Source organism: Halichoeres trimaculatus, unplaced genomic scaffold (genome assembly GCF_033239565.1).
Source record: "Halichoeres trimaculatus isolate MK-OKI-2021-1 unplaced genomic scaffold, fHalTri1.1 fHalTri1_scaffold_2, whole genome shotgun sequence".
Taxonomy (NCBI): domain Eukaryota; kingdom Metazoa; phylum Chordata; class Actinopteri; order Labriformes; family Labridae; genus Halichoeres; species Halichoeres trimaculatus.
Window position 1 is genome coordinate 27180605 of NW_027437180.1, and position 20746 is coordinate 27201350.

Here is a 20746-nt window from a genome sequence, read left to right on the forward strand (position 1 = left end):
TCCTCACACAATGAGACATCATACAGGCAGGAGACTTTTTATGTGTGGGAAATAATATTTAATCCAAAATTCCTCAATAGCTCTTCTCAAACATGATTAGCATCATTATAAGGACTGTAAACTAACACCGGATGATTTGGATTTCAGTTAAAAATGTTGCCTTTATCAAAAAAAAGCAGGAAGATTTTCTCTGAAGTTTGTGTCTTTGAGCATTCTTTATGGCTTGGCTTCAGTTATGGCTTTGGCTGGATAGGTTCAAGAGGTAGCTGAAGCTGAGTTGGATCTCTCAGACGCTTCAGGTCCTCCTCCACCTGGCGCACAAAAAACACAAAGAGCACTTAATACCAAACATTAAAACAGTAGAATGCTCAGAATGCAGTGAAAACATTTGATGAAGACTTGAAAAATACATGCCAGAAATGACACATTTTTTAGACAGTCATGTTTGCAGAAGACAATGATCAAAATGCCAATAATTCTAGAAAATGAATAACCTCATGTGAGATTTAAAAGATGAATCAATGAATCAACCAACCTGAGCCAGTTCACTCTTCAGTTCATTGTATCTATTCACATTGAATTTCTTCTTGATGGCGCCCTTATAAAAGTAATGCAGGAACTGTCTGTCTTTAACTTCTGGGTAGATGTAATCCTAGGAGAGAGCATGATGAGGGATGGATGTTAATGTGAAAACCAAAAATGTGGAAGTAGTTTTTCATATATCTGATCTGGTCAAACTGGTAAAAAATTTTCAAAAAGAAGATTCTTGGACATGTTGGAAAAAATTAGAGCTGTAATTGATGGAGAAAATAGTTTTTGGCAGGTTGTGATTTAAGTCAAAATGACGAGAATAAAGTCAAAATACAAATCCGAGATTTAGGTTGAGATGATGAAAAAAAAGTCAAAATAACCTGCCCTGATCTTTACCAGTAGTATGCTGGGTAGAGTCAGCTCCTCGACAGCCACAGGCATGTAAGTATTTACATGCATGCACTTTGCATTGTCTGATTTCATGAAAATAAAACATAGTAGCAGCACCGAAAGTATACCGTCAGTCACACCTGTGGCAGTTAAAGGAGCTGACTGTACCACACTCTCAACTTGCCTAAAAGTATTTTCCATCAGTGATGGCCCTAATCTACTTCCATATTGGAAAAGTAGTGATGACAATTAGATTATATTTATATGTCATATATAGTTCTCTGTCTAAATTCTTGCTTACGCTGTGCTTAGGGATGAACCCATCTGATCATGATATCAGGTGTTTGCGCCGATCCAGCCCCTCAAAGCTGGATCGGATATCTGTGGGAAAGGATCCAAACTTGACGCTAAGGCTAAACTATGATTTAGACTACAAGGTAAAAAAATTTACAATCAAATGGTCATTTCTGTAAATTCTGAAACATTTTTAAAACAAACTGCTCTTACACGTTTAAACACTTGTTGATACCCAAAGCCCAGGTATCGGTATCGGTATCGGTATCGGTATCGGTATCGGTATTGGGGCAAGAAAAGCTGGATAGGTGCATCCCTAGTTGTACGTCGCTTTTGACATAAGTACCTAGGACCTAGGTTAGCATCCATGGGTGTTAGTATTCAAATGAGGGGTAGCCAGTTAGCATGTGCCGTCTTGAACAGTACTGTGATTCAGAAAAATCAAAGGGCGGAAAAACATAGCCAACGTTATTGTCTAATATCCTGACACTTACCTGTTTGGTGAGGACATAGTAGGCGAAAGCTCCCATGCTGGTGCCATATGTGATGAAGTAAGTGACAGGCTCCATAACGTCCCATGAGTAGACCCACCAAGTGAGCCAAGCCAGAGCACCACCCTGCACAGACAGCAGGGCCAAGCCAGTCCAGATGACCCTGGAGCTCTGGAACTCTGCTGTGTGAGAGATCTGTGCCTTAATCTGCCAGGAAACAACACAGAGAAGTATTAGTTAACAGTTAGTTTGTAGAGGCCTGTCTGATAAAAGGAGCAGTGAGCAGTAGTGAAATATTACAATCCACCTTCTCTAGAGGTGTCAGCTCCTGTTTGAGGTTGTCCAGTCTCTCCAGGAGCTGCCTCTCTTTCAGAAGGTGGTGTTCAGGTAAGTGTAGTGCTGTGTGCAGCAGATGAACAACATGCTTCATGTCCTCTAGTTCCATGGCATGCTCACTGGATGTAGAAACTGCAGTAACAACAGGAAACACAACAACATAACTGGCCTATTTTGTGATTGTACATCAAGAAAAGCAGACTTATGACTGGACAGAAGTGTCTTTGTACCCTTTTCAGGAGAGCAGACGTGGTAAACTGCATCATTAATGATCAGCTTAAAGTCTTTGTCCAGCAGGGCGTCTATTAGGGTGGTGTTGGCTACACGCTCTCCATCTGTCAGAAGAGGACATCATTTTTACTGAGAACTGTAACTGCAACAGTTAAGACCACATTAAAACAATAAAAAGAGACTATAAGTGCATAAAAACTCTCACATAAACTCCACAAAGCTCATATTAAACACCAGAGTGGTAGTCAGTTCACATCATAATACAACAGAGCCACAGTCCAGAAAAATCTTAGCTATCAAGATATGAAAAAACAAAATGACACCTCAATTGCTTGAAGCAAATTAGCAGAAAAAAAAACACAAAACAAAACAAAAAACATAAAAAGAAAACTGCCACTGGGGCAAGAAAAATGTTCTCAATAAGTTTCCTGAATTCATTTATCTTTATTTCAGAAACTTGACAAGCAAATTTGTTTTACCATTTGGGCAGATTGTTTTTTTTAGTCACTCTGAGCAGTTCAGGCCTATTTTGTGTGTTTTAAGACATTTCTTCTGACTTGTCAGGGGAGTCTGCCTCATATTGAGTCTAATGGGATGTTTTTACTGGAAAGAAGATACAAACTCTTGCTTCGATTTCATTTTTTTCAGTGAGGACTTGTTTTTCCAGACAGGTGAAGTGACTAGGGAGTAAATTTTTAATGCCCTACTGGGTCTTAATGGACGCAACAAGGTCACCCTAACTGCCTGAATGAAGACATGATAACACTGTGTTTAGCTGGCCAGCAGATCACACTAATCAGTGTGTCTCAACCTGTGGTCCTCAGACCTGGAAGGGATCATAAAAAGAGTAAAAGAAAAATAGAGTCTATAAACTCTTTGTTTTTATATATTTTTTATATGAACACTAAATGCTCCCACCTCTTCCCTTTAAATTCCTTTCAATAAACCATGCTAGACAGAAGTTTTGTTTCCATTTTCAAAACTTATAACTTCACAGAGCTGCCTGAGGGGACTCAGGGCTTTGAAAATCATTTTCCAAATATGCTGTAGTGCTCAGCAATGCATGCAAATAAACTCTGACGTGCCCAAGTGGAATTTCCTTAGAATTCTATGACAGTTTTTCTTGCTTTTCCTCTGCTTTTACAGAAAAGAAATAAAACTTGTAGAACTAGGTTGGGACATACACAGTTTAACATGACTGAGTAAAACCCAGGAATGTAGTCAGTCTGGTGACTACATGTCTGACATGTGCGTCATGTCCTCTTACCTTTAGAGGAAACAGAAGCAGTGACTCCAGGGTCCTCTCTCTGCAGATCTGTGATCAGATCTCCCACACTCATCAGCATAGGCCGGAGGTAGAACAGACAATTCTCATTTCTTGAGGGCAACGGGACCTCCAGAACTAAGCGACCATATTTATACTTCAGGGACACATCTGCAACACAACAAGGAGAATAAAGCTGTGTTTTATGCAGAGGTTATAATGTACAGTTTCTTTTGATTTGGTTGTAGTAAGAGCACCTTACCACAGGGGGGTGGGAGTGTACTGTAGAAAGAAGCGGTGCTGTGTCCAAGAGGAGGCAACTTCTGATGAACCCATAAGAGAAAAAAGACAGTGAGAAAAATTGCAATAGTATTAGTTTTAAAACTGTTCTTCAAAGTAGACCCTCCCCTTTGTAGATGGTCACATACACTCAGAGTGAACAGATGAGCAGAATCCTGAAAAGAAGGATCATAAAAAAAAGAAAACATCCCAACAGTTTGCCAACAAGCCAAATAAATTGAGTGTAGCCTTTGGCTCCACTTTTACAATCCTCTCAACCTTTTATAAATCTCCTCTGTGGCATCATTGGCATCTGAACCCCTCTGCCCTGCTTCTCAGTGCTGTGTAATAATCTGTTGATGGCACAGATTCCTCTGATGAAACCATCTTCGTTTCAGCAAACGCCTTCTCATTAACTTAATTACATTTCAGGCTGCGGCCTTTGCGTAACGCCTAATGAAATGCCAGTGTGTGTCACAATTAAATGTACAATCACTCCACAAGTCTCTCCCACACACTTCTGATAATGGAGAGAGCACCAGGATCAGCTCCAAAGCTAGTCAACAGAAGTACTTCTCTTTCTCTCCACTTGTCACATAATATCCAGGGCCATTGGAACATGCAAAACAGGTTTTTTTTTTAAGTCTTTAAGCTCCTCAAAAACAAGATTCCTCCACATTATTTCCTTCAGCTAGTCAGAAGGCTCACACATAAATACATTTTCATCCAGCTGACATTAGGGGGAATGTGGCAGCCGCTCTCACCTACCCCTGTGTTAGCCCACAGGGAGTTAGTTCAATCAATATCACATTAAAGAGAAGAAGCAAAGGGAGCCGTCCAGATTTAAGGGGTAAGAAAGCAACCAAGCCTGGAGGCAGAGTGATGGAGCAGAGGTCCAGGAAAACCAACATCCACATGGAGTGAAGACCAACTGTTCACATGAGCTGAAGCATCTGTATAAGAATCAATAATGGATCATAGAGTCTTAAACCAGGAGGGGAACAGGGAAAAATATTTTGTGAGAGCAGCTTGTTTTGCAGAGATTGCATTCAAGTCTGTCCTGAATGTTTGTCATCTTGCTAATGAAGCAGAGCAGCACAGCGTGAAGGAAAAGGTGCTTTTATGAATTCTTTGTCCCTGAACAAAAAAAGTAATCCCAGTGGGACAAAACTTTGCTGTTCAGCCTGCATAAGATCTCCAGATGTCATTTAACGGTGAAAAGCTGTTGCAGAGTTTCCCACCAACACATCAATGCACAGAAAAGTATCCTGAGGTTATTGTGCTGTATATCTTATTTAGTACTGGTGGTGTCTAAATGTGTGGACTCACAAGTGTGTGGAATTATTTCACTTAAAGAGGAGAAGGTTAGGGAAATGATGTATGGTGTTTTTGCTCTGTTCTGAATCTTGTTTACATGTCATGCAGTGCAGAGTTAGTGAAAAAGATGCAAACCTTTGCCTCTCCTATTGATGCTCAGTTTAACACTATAATGTAATTGCCTATAAAATCAATTTTAAAAAATGTCATGGGTCATCTCTGGCTTCATTGTAAAATTGAGCACCTGACAGTCAAACTACTCCATCATAGAATTAAAAATGTAAAGAAACCAGATTAAGAAAAAAGGGAAGCCTGGATAAAGCAGTCCGCCCTTTTGAGTTTACATTAGCTACAATTAGCCAACATTGGTTTGAATGGCATTGAAAGAGGTTTACACATATAGCTTGCAGGGTTCTTTTTCCCCATCCAGAAACCGAAATTTATGTTTTTCTTTTTGAGAAAGAAACCTAAACTCTAGCCTTAATTAGAAATAAAACTTAAGAAATGTAAACATCCAAATAATCACACATTGACATACTTTAGGGATGGCAGCGCCAGCACCAGCCTCTGGTCCTGTCTGCAGACTAACATCCTGGGTGGCCACATGAAGGTTGCATGCCAGTTTAACCAGACAGCTTATATCAGAATGGAACTTCATTCCTACATCAATATACTGCGACATCAAGGAACTGAATAGTAAAAGCCATCCATCTGTGGTTTACATTCAGGTGGTAGAGCATTATAGACACAGGGCAACGGCAGTGATAGTCCTGTTTTAGAGCTGTAGCCCCAAATATCTGACTATTCTTTTGGGCCCACACTGATTATAATGGTAAAAAATCCTTTAAAGGCTGTTTTGGCATTGATTGCAGGGACACCTTTGGTCAGAACTAGGGATGCACTGATACCGATCCTGGTATCGGGTATCAGTGTATCGGTGCCCCTCAAAGCTGGATTGATATCGGTGGGGCTATTATTTAACTCTGGTATCGGATCAGTATCATGGACTGATACCCAAAGCCCAGACATCGGTATCGGAACTAGAAAAGTTGGATCCGTGCATCCCTACATACCATGCCATTAAATTTTGCACTCAGGTTGTTACAACACTATTTAATAAATGGCTTGAAATTGACAATGTTTTGTTTGTTTTATGTTTTACTTTGTTGCCTACTGTATCGGTATGGGTCGGGTATCGGCACAATTAAATTTTAATACATCGGATCGGAATGTAAAAAAGTGTATTGACCCATCTCTAGTCAGGAGTCGGAAGTGTTTCCCCAGGATAAAGATGCAACTTGACTCTTTATTTTATAGACAGACTCTAAAGTTTCAAACAGACTGCAATAGTTGAAGTGCTGTCGATGGGTTGTATACTTTATCATGAACAGCTTAACCAGTGTTTCTGCCTTTAGCCCATGCTCTATCACTTTCCCTTTTAACTTTCTTCTGCTCTTCTGTCCTTTTACTTTTTGACAGTCCAGCTCCAGTGTCCACTATTACCACAACCAAAGAAACTATGGATCCTGTTAATCGTTTACTTCAAGTAAAACATCAGATTTTGCTTCTCACCTGGTCAACTCAACTTTGCCTGCTGGTGTGGTGTTGTCATAGGGACTTATGGTCTACGTACCATTAAGTGGTTTGCGTACTAATAGCAAAATCTGTGGCCATCTGCACCCTCTGATAATATCATAATATTATATTTTATGGGTTATCAACAGACAAATATATAAAGGTAACCCCAATAACTTTGGATGTTGGCCCAGCAGTCTACAGTTCCCATTGTATAGGCTGGTTCAACTCCCAGCCTAGTCCATTTTTTGTGTGTCCCCCCTCTTCTCCCCCCATATCCTGTTTCTTCAGCTGTCCTATCAATAAAGCACATAATTCACCAAATATAACTATAAGAATAATTATTAAAAAAAAATGGAAATTCCAGTCCCAGCTGGAAGGATTGATTATGGGGTTGATGAAGGTTTGATTATGTTCAATCAATTTGTCGACTAACCATACATGTCCTTTGTGATTATGACTAACATTGACTGGAACAATCGAGCAGAGAGGTCACAGAATGATTAGCTAATCTTATTTATTTTCTTCAATATTTATCATATTGATGAGTGAACCGTCCGACGTGAACTGCATTAGCCCCATCCATTTACTTCTGATAATAAACACATCATAGGGCATTATCCCTTACCTAATCAATTAATGGTAATTATAAACTGAAAAGGTGGGGTGCAAGAATACATTGGCCCTTCATTTAATCACTAGTAATATTTTAGAAATTATTTTATTGGGCTTTGTTTCTATTTGGTGGGAGGAAAGAGACAAAAAATGAGAAGGAATAGAAGAGATGATACTGGGACAACTCCTCTGCTGACTGATCTGAACTGGTACATTATGCTGAATAATCTAAGCAGGTATCTGTCACAGTATTTGTGTAAAAAAAAAAATTCGTCATCTGAAAACTAAATGTAGCATCATAATGCAAATGCAGATTACAGCAGCACACAACTGTTGTGTCCTAGAAACTGGAAAAAAAGGGCTAAAAAGTTATTCAGTGACTCCTCATAGTGAACCTCAGACAGAAAGTGCATTACCAATATGCAAAACAGCCTGTTACAGCTTTTTATAGGCCACCCAGGGCGCAGTAACCATAGTGCTTCATTAAACTGAGTGCAGGAGCTGAGTGCCATCACATACAGCAGGTGCATGGGAATAGAAGCTGATACTGAACAATGTCGCTCCTTTCAGCACAGACTCAGTCACAGCAGTTTAACAGGGAATTGAGTTGAGAAACATGTGTGCTCATGCAGCTTTCTGCTGCTCTGTTAATGTGGAAATAGGGTACCTGCTGAACCTCAAGGGTGAGGCTGGACTGTTTGTCTCCTCTGTGTGAAATCATTGACCAGAGTCAATTCAACAGCTGACTGACTCCAAGCAGTCTCTGTGCTGGGTGCACACAAAGCAATCCCACTCTCAATCAACAGGACGTGTCCGCTGTGGCATGTAATGCTTCTCCAGAGCTGTGTGATAAATAACGCTCCATTTCTGGAGTCATGCTCCTTGCCCTTTGTTATTACTGTCTGTAACACACTGCAGTGTGAGAACTGATCTATTTTGTTCTGTAGCCTACATGTGCACAAAAAAAGACAATTACTCATCAGAGTAGTCACATTACAGAAGAATTTGGGGAAGAAAATGATTCATATTTGAAGCAAGCATAAGCTATAGACATGTTAGCAGTGAGGTGCAAGTTGCAACAGACATCAGGCTCTGAGCAGTTAACGAGGCCCCTGGTTTCATTACACTAAATGACTCAACGCATGAGTAAAAGGTGCAATAATGTTTTTATGTACCTTCAGGGATTTATGTGACTGCTGCTTTAATTGTCTTGGACACAACAGAGGGTCGTTAGGTATTAATAAGAGGATCATAGGCTATGCTACCAGCTCTGAGGTTATAATTACTGTATAAAGATACACCAATGCCTATAGAGTGCTAATTGAAACATGATCTGGGAAACATACTCATTTTTCAAATACATCTAACTTCCCGAGGTCATTTTCCAGTTGTGAATATTTTCATGCTTTGGGATGCTGACAGTTGCTACCAGCTAGTAAAGCTAATTTGAGTTTCATCAATTTACATTTTTTGGTTACACACCAAAGTATGATATGTGAAATAAAAAACCGACCACAATATGGTGCAGGTAGAAAATTGAGGCTGACAGTAAAATTATTTATCCCCTGGGAACTTCATGACACTAACACATGACCAATGTCTTTTTTAAAGTAGCAAGATAATTGGGGCTAGTAACATCATTGTTCAGCATAGCAAAAGGTTGCTAGCAGTTTCGACTTATGCAGTCTCCAGTCTTAGATTTTTGAAAACTTTCAAGTGAATGATAAGCTTTTTTTTTTACTACCAAAGATATTAAAACAGGATCAAACAAGCAAGTAAATATGTGACAAAAAAGGCTGTTTAAGTTGCTAAAGAGTGCAAAATATGTGCTTATCTGCAAGAGCTTGAAATAATAAAAGGAAAACATTAGATCATAATACAAGTCAATACAAAACACTGTATACGATGGTTCAAATAGCTAACCTTGTGTGGAGTGAAAGCACAGGTAGGCAGAAACTGAAACTGCTGGGTCATCAGTCTGTTTTGAGTTCGTTGCTTCGAGTTAAGCCTCTAAATTCTCAGATTAATTTTTAAAATCAAGTCTCACCACTTAGATAGATCTTTTATTCATATACATTTTTCATCTTGCAAGTAAGCTGAAATCTTTAAACTTCCATAAATAGCATGTTAAATGATTTTAAACGACGAGGTCATGGCTAAGTCAGAAATGTATGATCTCAGTGCTACGATCCTTCCATTGGGGAAACTCCCGTGCAAATAGACACACCTACAAATAAAAGACGACAAAGGATTTTGAAAGACCTTTGGTGAAAGAAAACATGCCTGAACAAGCCCATACACCACAAACACACCCATGCCATTGTGCACCATGCCAGAAGACACGCACACAACCTGCAGAAAGAAGTTCACATGTTCACTGAGTCTGCATCGGCCTCTTTACTGATATTTGTCTTGTTTAAAGAAAGACTCCATACATTTCCCAACAACAGAACTAATCGATATTTAGAGAGCAGCGCGCTTTCTGTCTATCTATTGTCCGTCACACATTTTGAGACACAAAGTGGAGCTGCAGGGGATGATACTGCGCAGCTGCTCCTCATCATCGAATTACTTTCCCCCGCTGTTCTTTGTCAAAACAATCAGCTGAAGGTATATTTACCCCTAAAGCTACGCGTTTCTTATTAATGCCATGGAGAGGCGGAAGACGGGAATGAAAACAGAGCAATGCGGTGACTAACCACCATGTCCCTATCCTCTGCGGTGAGGCATGCTGGGGCTTCCAGCTTGAGCAATGATCGGGGTTATCACGGTGACGAGCAGCCTCATTTTCCCTGCAGGCTCTCAGCGGGGCGTTCCATTATGAATCCTGTCAGAACTGAGCTATGGCCTGTTGCATCCCCGTCTCCTAAAGGTATGTCCTCCCACTCTCTTCAAGGGTTAGATACTACTAAGCAAAGGCTTAAGGATGCTTACACACACACACACACACACACACACACACACACACACACACACACACACACACACACACACACACACACACACACACACACACACACACACACGTCATAATGTGGTGACTTACAATTTCTTGCAGGCAGGACTCATAGCAAAGGGGAAGGAAAATGTGTGTGTGATAAACAGCCTAAAAGCCAAGGTGAAATATGAAGGCTGCCAGGAGGAGAAATTGGAATCCCTTGCCGTGGCCATCATGAGAAGAAAAGAGAGCCAGCGCTGTGCCATGAAAATGATTTGCATTGAATCATTTGTCTTCTTCTAAGCAGTTCATGGCCTGTCAGGTTAAGAGAGAGAAAAGGAAATTCAATGACAGTGTAGGGATGAGGAAAGACGATATGTGAGTTTGCATCGCGCCAACCTCTTCTCATGATAGTTTGAGAAAAACACATGTAATGTGATCCAGAGGACTGTGGACATGGGTATGAATTTTTTATCTTTCATATGGTCGGCACAGCCTCACAAGAAAGCATGACCGGGTGTTGGCATGAAAGCCTTCAGGGCTTTGTGCCAGAAAGCGTTTCTCTGCTGACTCGGCTGTTTTGGACCCCTGTGAAACCAAACCAGTGTTTGTGCACTGTTGAGTCATAACCAGGACTCTCTCTTTTACCTAAATAAGTTGTTCTGTGGCCTAACACAAACAAAACTGATAACAATGAGGATAAATCAAGGTTTTGGTTCAACAATGCTACTTAATGGGAAAATTTTACCATGATAGGGTTTTGAATTAATCTTCGTAAAGCAGCTTCAGGAAGGCAGCACTTTTATTTGTTAAAGTTCTGTTCAATATATGCTCCAAACACTCTAAGATTAAAACAGCAAACAGGGCTTTTCTTGGCAGACAACGCAACACAAAACAAAACAAGAGTTTAACACTGAAAACAGGAGAGAGGGGACAAAAAAGCAGGACACAGATTTAGGAATTCAAGTATTTTTAACAGAAGTTTAGATTACAAAAACAAATCATCCACATTTCAGAAAACTCAACTCCCCTTCCTACAGAAACACCAAGCCTCCACAATGACTTATCTTTGTGAGTGAGTCATATTTCCTCTTTGGTCTAACACAGCCAAGCAATGCATCATCACAAGACCTCAGCAGTGCCAGAAGAACAATAGAGAACTCATTTGTTGCATTAAAAAAACACTCACTAAAAAAACTGTCAAGCTAAGCCTCAGCTTTCTGCTAGTGCAGAACTTCTGTGATGTTTTATAGTCAAACACCTCTTTACTTTCTGTTCATGTTCACATGCAGTGAAAAGATATGAATCTAAGCATGTTTGTTGAAGGATTTTCAACCTTATGAGTGGAGATATTGTTGGATCCATTGTTTCCACGTGTTTGCCTAAGGCCTAAGTCCCTATGCAAATATTATGCAACCACATCTTCTTAAGTGAAGAGGTTTCTCGTGACAGGTTCAATCACCTACAAACAGTAATTCCAACATGAGCTGTTGACAGGGCAGGCCTCAGCAAATAGCATTAAAAGACTTATTAGAGTATCTTTTTGGACCACAGGGGAAATACACTCTGTTTTTTTCAAGAAATCAATACTTGGCCACAGACTGCAAGAGTAAGCTTTAACAGTCACACACTGAAGAAGATATCAAGCAGTCTGTTGATGATTTGTGACGCCACAAAAACACATTTAGCTTTGAAAATGAAAGAGCTGCATCAAAGTAGATGAATTACACTTTGAAGTGTGGGGAAAGACTGAAATAAAAACCTCACTTACACCTGGGTTTCTCTTAGGAACTGTGGATAGATGGATAAGCCTGATTTAGAGGTTGAGACACTGTACAACAAAAATAAAGACATAATTTGGTGGTCAATTAAAAAAGTGCACAGAAAACATCAAATGTTAAAACTGAAAAATTGTATGGTATGAAAATTGTTTTTACAACAATTTAACATTAATGCTGAAAGCACTTTTCAAATTTTGTGACAGGACATGTTTGTGTAGCTCTGTGTTGCATTAACACTTAATTAAAAATACTCCGTAAATGTTGGGGAACCAAGGACACCACTGAGAGCGGGGCCACGAGCTCCGAGTGCACAATGTTTAAAAAACAGCGAAGCTCGTTTACCGTAACTTTACAGGCTAAAACAACAGGCTAACCGCAGCTAAAGTTAGCATCCTGAAGCTAACACAGAGACAGGGGGGACACTGAGGAAAAGCTCTTACATCTGCTCCACAGCACACAGCACTTAAAATACTCACATTTACACGGTCCGAGGTTTGTTTGCAGATGGCTGGTAATGCGCCTGGATTCAGGACCAGTCTATTCACTAGCCCTCTGTTGTACTGTCCAAAGTTGGAAAAGCAGGTGGCTGTGAAGTGACTAGCACACACATGCACAGTTTTACTGAGTGTAGCTGGCACATTTCCTTGATAAATGACCTCTAGCCACTTAGTCTTGACTTCTTCCGAGATCGGAAGCTTGTGCATGGAACTATGTGGCTGTTTACAGCCAAAAACAAAGCAGTGATGGCTCTTCAACTTTGGTATTCTCCTCCCTGCTGCAGGACAGATTTTTCTCCAGCAGCAGAGAGGGAAGTGGGCGGGGAGGGGGTTCGGGGGTATCTGCTCCAGTGGACTAATCAGGTCAGACTTGCTCCTGATTAATCAAAAAAGGGAATCGCTGACGTCGGCAAATCCCCAAAATCCAAACAGCTCGTTTAAGGTCAGGATTTTACATTCACAAGCATAACTAACAAGTTTTTTCATTAAATATCACATTTTGTGGGCTGGGAGGAAAGCCAAAGACCCACAAATTTCACTAAAAGACTTAAAAAAGTAATTTTTCCATAATATGGGACCTTTAAACCAGGTCTGTTACTAATCTGTTGCAAAATAACCTAATAGTTTGAGCAATGGTCATTTTGCTTTTGTCTTTTTCTTTTTTAGCATATCAAAACGTTTTCTGTTTTCCAGTCCTTGCCCCATCTTTTTGAAAGCTGTTGTTTAATCTTCCATTTAAAATGAGCAGTTTTTAATCAACATGTCACACAACCTCCAAAGTTTTGGGGAATTTGGTTTTAGATTTTTTTTTTTTCCTCTAACAAGAAAGTTGTTTTCAGAGATAACTACTGGAAACAGGAGTACAGAAAAATGATGTGCCTGATGTTAATTAGACTTTGTCACAACATTTATCAAAGACTAAATAAGCCTAATTTAATTGTAGAGTGGAATAGAATAAAGAGAAAGTAATGAAAAAGCAATGACTGTGGATTTGTCCTCCAAACAACCAACCAGAGAAAACCACCCTCAGTGGTTTATGACACTTGCACGTTTTTAAGTCCAGATGTGGACCAAGGGGCAACATCCAGTTAGTAAAAATGAAGCCTTTATGGAAGTGCTAAAAGTTGTTGTTCATCGAGAATCCACTTTAGGCTGGCTGTAGGACTGGAAGTCACGTACACAGACTTTTACGGTATTTAAAAGCATATTTACAGCCTGGTTCAAAAAACGTCTTGGGTCTAAAACGCTGTCTTCACTATTGGCACACGCTGTACTGTGAGTGATTTTTTTTTCTTTCCAACTTGGCAGTTTAGAAGTTATTAGGATGGTTTGATTGTCCAATCAGAGAGACAGCTCAGGTCACATGACCAACAGGCGCCCTGTAACTGTTCAAAAGGAAACTCACACCCGACGTTATATCAAATGTGGCTGAGTCCGTGGATTGGCTTCATTTCACTGTTTCAGGAACAGATGGGCGACATCGCAGAGACTGTGTCCATGTTTTATACAGTCTATGATGTGGACTGTTAATTTTAAGAGAGGTGTGTGCTGCCCTGACATCGTTCTAGTTACCACTGGTGGGATGACTTATAGATTGAAATATGCAAATTAGGGAATTGGACACATCTGTAGTGTTTTTCCAGTGCTGCCTGACAGAAAGGAGATGCTGAGTTAGTTTGAGAATGTGGTTCAAGCTTATTGATTGCACTACCTGTCTCTGATCTGATTACATTGAAAGCCAGACCACCTCCAGACCTGTTATAATGGATAGCTTTTAAACTGCACTCTGTTCTGCATGCATAAAAAATTGCATCAATGTGCGTTTTCTGTACAGCGATATATAGATTACATTTTTTACAGCATTTTTCATCTTCACTGGATGGCTGTAACAGAGACAGATAGGACAGAAGAAAGATGAATAATACAGAAGAAAGTGTCAAGCTGATATGAAACTGGGGACTCTGCATGCATAGGCTCTGCCACAAGGCCATCAGACATCCTATTTAAAACAAGCTATGAATAGAGTCCTCTGCTCTGCTATACTGTTTGCTTCCTACAGCTCTGGGCAGGATTTTTCCATGCAGAGCCACACTGGTCTTTAGCAAAGACCTTGTTATCCATTAAGTAAAATCCAAGTCAGACTCCCTTCAGGTGATGTCTGTGAGCTTCCCATCCTATTTCTGTGCATGGTGTGCTAATGAGGAACAGCCTCTGTGCCTGGCATCACTAGTCCTGACACTCAAAAACAGGCAGTCAGGCTTGGAGTAAATGCCAGTCCAGACGTTGATAGGTGAATGGCAGCAGATGGAGCCAGCTGTCAGACAAACATGTCAGCTGCTTCAGAGACTGACTGAAACCTGCATTAGCTGACATATTTTGGGTTTTTCAGCTTATAGAGTATAGCGGGAATAGATCTCATGGGCACAAATGTTGTCATAATTTCAGCAGAGACTAACAGAGTAATGACAACAATGCAACTTCTTTTTGGATTGGTCCGTGATGTGGAAACCCTGCCCATCCCTCCCTGCCTAAAGGAACAGAGTCATAAAATCATACATTCACTCCAACATTTACGATCTTCACCAATCATTTCTAACCATTGGGAGACACTGCATGAAGAAAAAGCTAAAAACGTGCAAAAAACTCTGTTTTATTTGACTTTTGAAGAAGCTGTGCTAATAGTTTCCCCTTCCTCTTCCTGAGATACACTTGATAGGGACTCAGTTATGACTCGTGGAAATTTAGCCAACAAAAACAAATGTTCTGCCAAACTACCATACTGTTAATTTTTGTTCCTGTAAATACAAGCTACAAACTACTGGGGGGGTCAGTCAGATTTCTCCCAGCACCCCCCCTTAGCTAAATCATGTTTACTTGTTTGGCATACAGCACTGATTGCAGAGGAAAAAGAAAAGCTCTAGCATCACACAGCGACATTAAAGCCAAACTACCTAAAGCTTCTCTCATAAAATTGAAAGTGTGTGTCTTCATAATATTGTCCCAGCAGCAAACTTTCACTGAAGCCAGTAAAAGCAACGACAGATGTTTAGAGTAATGTGTGAAGTTTTATATCCTTTGAGATCTTAGTGGATGAAACACTTATTCTATGTTGTTCACAAAAAAGTGTGACAAAAACTTTGACCCAAGACAGAATGTATCCCAGGTTATCCCAGACAACTGCACACAACCTCATACTTACAGCTTGATAATCAGCTCACGTCTCCTCACACTGACAATGTTGTAGTAGTTAAGACTTGATGATACACAGGGGAGCAGAACCAGAGGATTAGACAGGATTTCCTAAATCTAAACTTTAGAGAAATTCATTTTTCTTGTCTAACTGACAGCTTTAGAAATGAGCCCTGTCTTTTCTTTCATCAATACGACTTTTATAGGCAAGTACATAATTCATCTGGCTCATTTATAAGCCATCTACTTGACTTTATGATTTTCAAACTGATTATGTATGCAGCTGGGTTCTCTTTTCTGACACCATGCTCATCACAGGTGTTGTACCTGTCTATTTACAAGTTGTGGTAAAGCCACACCTTTAAAAAACACCTGATCAGACAGTTTAAATGTTGTCCGAGGCTGCAGTAGACTTTGTAAAGAAACCAGATTGCATAAGGTACGACTAAAAATAGGATATGGAGTAGAGTTTTGAGGCCCAACAATGGCGGTTGCCACACTGGAGACGTTAACTCAACCTAAGTTTCAGTCAACCTAACAGGAGGTGGAGTGAGGGCAGGTCTTTAACCTCTCAAATCTACAATGTGCACACCTGTCTGTCAAACCAGTTACACACTTTGGAGAAACACATCAGTGCCTTCACTTACACTGTGTAGTGTTCACTCCACACAGACAGGAGGGAGCAAATAAAAAAATATTCACTGACCAAAGCCCTCCAGAGGATTTTTTCACCTCAAACTTTATAGTTCTTTGGTGCTGAGTTGCATTTTTTTCACTTTGCATTGAAAGCCTAACTTTCCCTGCTATGCCATTAATTGTAACAGACAGATTAATGTTAATTTCCTACCCACTCAATATTTCATTAAAGAACTTACCACCTACATCATTTTTCTCACTCATTATGTATTGCTCTAGCTTTAGCATGTAGTGCTGGGATGTAATCCTGCAGAAGAAGTTTGATATGTCATTCTGGACATGCCATAAATGCCCCCCACTGCCAACTTAACTTTGGTGGATGTGAACAACACCCATAGCCTCCAAATCTCTTGACGAGTACAAAAACAAACCATAAGTGTCACTTTGTTTCTGTTTTGTGCAGGTTGTGCCAAACATAATGTACTGTCTCCTTCTGAAGAGAGATAACAGACACTTGGGGTAGCCGAGCCTTTGTTAAAAATAATTGGGACGTTTTAAAGCACTGTTACCGGTGAAACAAAAAAACCCAAAGCGAATTTCCTGGGCTAATAGAGCCATCCCTCAAGAACTACAGTTTTTCTTTATCGGAGAGTGCAGATTTGGAGAAAAACAAAGTACTGCTGCTTAGGGATGGGTACCTTTCACATTTGAAACGGTACCGATGCCCAGTACCTGGCAATAGGTATCAGTTCACAACGGTACCAATTTTCAGTACTTTTTTGTGTTTATGTGGTAAAATATATCTGTTTGTTTAATAATAAAGTATAGATTCTTTTCAATTTGACATATTTATCCTTCAATATATAACCTTTCAATGCTGTGTTCATATCCAGCATGGAAAATAACCTACTCTTCCACTCCTTCACAGTCACAAGGATGCGTTTAGGTACCTAAACATGGTACCTTTTGATTTTAAATGAATCGATACCCAGTACTTTTGACAGGATTCGGTCAGTACCTGTAAAAGTACATTATTTGGTACCCATCCCTACTTCTGCTGATTGGTATCGGCGCCCAATATGGCTATTTTTGGAGGATCAGATAGTATCTAATTTTGTGACATGATTGGGACCAACTCAGTTTTCACATCTTTTCAGCACTGCTGTAAATCAAACCACAATGCAAACATGTCCACTGTGTGGGACTAACTCTCTTTGGAAAGCAATTATAGTAAAACAGTGACTTGCAACATTTGTAAAGTGAGTGTTCCTCGAGGAGGTACTAACAGGGCTCACTTTGACACAACAAATATGATCCGTCATTTACAACAGAACCACCCACCCGAGTACGGGATATATCAGAAAAAGGATATTGGTCTTGGATCGGTGTCAGATTAGTTTCGGCATAACATGAAAATCAGATTGAAAATAAAAAAATCTGTATCAGGATATCCCTAATTTAGAATAGACAATGTTTCGCAGGAAAGGTACAAAACGTGCACAACAACCGGTAAATATGGGATATTTTTTTTGCAAGCAAACACAAACATTTTTTCATCACATCACTTTAACAAAGCTTATCTTAATTACATAATTAAAATGCTGCCCATAGGGTCCATATTAATTATTCTGATTTTCTCATCTCAAGGACCTTTATTTAAAGTTTTCTAACATTAAATTACTACTCCAACAATAGTTGCATGTCTTGTGTCTACACCTTTACCTACCTATTTGGAGTCTGCTACAGGAACATTTTTCCTTCAGTCCTCTGAGATGGGGGAGTCTGCAACTATGATTTTACATATGATTTCGGACTAAAAATAGAACCCATCTTAGTCATTCTTGCATGCAGGAGTGACTCATGACAGCTTGCCCATTTCACAGATATAATGGCTTTCTCCTCAACCCCGCAAACTGTAGGTCAGTATTCTCTCAGTGCAGAGACGGTTATAGCAACCAGCTCTGGTGTATGTTCTGTTCTTTCTGCCCGTGGCTGAGATTGGAGACATTCACTTGGGATCAACCCGCTCACGACTTAGCTGACCTGTGCATTTTGTAGCATGGATGATAAAATGGAAAATAAAAGAGAGGTGATTTAAACCAGGGTATTTAACAGCTTATTAATAAAGCTGTGAGCACAGCTTCACCATAAAAAATCCTCTTGCTGATGCTCTGATGTGATTTCACTGTCAGCATTGTGCTGACCTGCACCCACAAATGTTTCCATTTAGTGCTTTGTAAAACAACCAGATCTTTAGCTCAGATATAAACTGAGCAATGATAGTTGCGTCTACTGCAATTGTCCAGGGAAAGTCAAGCCTCTACTTGAAGTTAAGAAGACTATTTTGCAGTCTGATCACGGTGTCTTTCCTCAGATGGGTTCCTGATGTGTTCCCTCAGAGGAGTAATTGAATGAGCCGTGCTTCAGAGATGAGATTATGTACAGTAATGCTCACACAGTCACACTTTTCAAGGCTTAATCAGTTATGTACACATGTTTGGACTTTCTAAGCCCCTCTGGAGCAATGTTATGTACATGAAATATTCATGCCATTCTCTAAGTAATGAGGAAAATCAAAGGACACTGGCAGAGGTAGGGAAATAAATGCTCAGTATGAAACGACAGTATTCAATGTAAAATGATCACAAACAAGCTCGCATGTTGCGTCTAGCTCAAAGTGAAATAAATAAAAAGTGTCTTTTTCTGGTTTTAGACAAAAATGGGAAAATGTAAAAAAAAGAAACCCTTTCCTCACGTCGCTTGTAAATGACTGAGGTTAGCTTTCTAAAATCACAACAGTTACGGGTTTGTTAGAACGCATTAAAACCAACTTAACTTCCTTAACTTACTGAAACAAACAAATAGTCGCACTGTGGTGTAACAAACCAACGCCGAACTGAGAGAGGAAGCTAAAAGAGACTTTTACCTGTTGTAGAAATGTTACAGGACGAGTAGGTTTCAGACTGCAGGGAAGAGGCCGAACACTTCCTAAAAGTCTCGCCGTAACTTTGCTGGCAATCCCAACCGAAGCCATCGTCAGCCTTTAACCTGGTCTTAGCTGCTCCGTGGGTGCATACCGGGCGAGAATATCCCCCAAAACGTGCCTTGAGTGCTCGGTTACTGAGTTGAAAACAGGATGTTCTCGGTGCAAATAACAACAGATGAGCTCAAAGCTGCGGGACAGAGAGGAGGAACAGCCCAGCCCGAGCTGCATACCATTTCCTCTTGAAAACATGCGCGGTCTGTCACAGACTCCGCTCCCTTTCTCTCCAGTTTGCTTCACTGGCTGGTGGTTGGTCCATTCAGCAGGGAAGCTGGAGTCACTGAGCTCTATCAGCAAAACTGAAGCGAGAGTGTACTGACCGCTCAACCACTAATAAGGGTTCACAGAAAGCTAGCCATGTGTGAAAAGTTGGCAAGAATATCTGCATTATCTCATACATTAGCATTGGAATACCAGTTAGCTAAGTACAGTTAGCGTGTTCACCCAACTGGCCACATAAAACAAAGGGTTAAGGGAGTGACTTTATTCTTAACTTAAACCTTAAACCCACTACCTGTTGTATGCTCGCTATTTTGTGTGAGAAACTTTTACATTCAAAGTCTAAGTGCTGCCTCCTGTGCTGTGGGTTGACCCGGTGAAACCACACAGACAGGAAAACTACACAACTGATGGGAAAAAAAACGTCAGCCATATTGGATTTCACAGTGATGACATTTATTATCGAGGTAAGTAGCACATCATGTAAGTTATATTCAAGTTCTAAGTTTTACTATTGTAAAAAAAGAAAAAAGACAAGTTATCATTTTCCTTTGCCATTTCAGTGTCACCTAAATGAGCTAAAATGGGTTAAGTACAGAGCCTTGTCAAGATGCAATAGCATGTGCAAGTTAGCATTAAGTTGGCAATTTTATATGGAGTTCCTCCATATTTAGAGTTTGGTAATGGTAAGAATGGATTTAGAATTGGTGCATGGATGACATTCAGGGTTCACCAAATTTAAATCAAAGGAACAGATCAGTAGAGTGGAGTAATGGAGGACAAAATGCCAGTCTTGAGTTTGGTCACTCCAATTTTTCCATTAATGTTTCAGCAACACTCATTAAGCTGACCCAGGCTGATCAGAAATGTAAAAACACTAATTAATTCAACTTTAGTCTTTACGTAGTGACGTAAAGACAAAAGTATGTGACGTAAAGCCAAGTATTACAACTGCTTTGAGCCAAACATTAAAAATACAGGGCTGAAGCCAACCATAACTGTTAACTTTAACTTTTCTAGATTAACCAAAGAAGAACTTGATTTGTGAAATTATGGAAAATAGTGATTCCAAATGGCCAAAGTATTTCTGATACATCTTTTGAAATTTGACACATAATTA

The 20746-nt window shown here is 40.0% G+C and overlaps 1 protein-coding gene across 1 annotated transcript; it reads right to left on the bottom strand.

Annotated features, from left to right (window-relative positions):
• Positions 1 to 8: 8 nt before the first annotated feature.
• Positions 9 to 19617, bottom strand: LOC141810341 (calcium uniporter protein, mitochondrial-like). Its single transcript, XM_074697773.1, has 8 exons — positions 19291 to 19617; positions 3800 to 3860; positions 3541 to 3708; positions 2273 to 2377; positions 2014 to 2174; positions 1710 to 1913; positions 536 to 652; positions 9 to 311 (listed from the first exon to the last, which is right to left on the bottom strand). Exons 1-8 carry the CDS (start codon positions 19396 to 19398, stop codon positions 234 to 236), a joined length of 1002 nt encoding a protein of 333 aa, XP_074553874.1. The 5' UTR covers positions 19399 to 19617; the 3' UTR covers positions 9 to 233.
• Positions 19618 to 20746: the final 1129 nt, after the last annotated feature.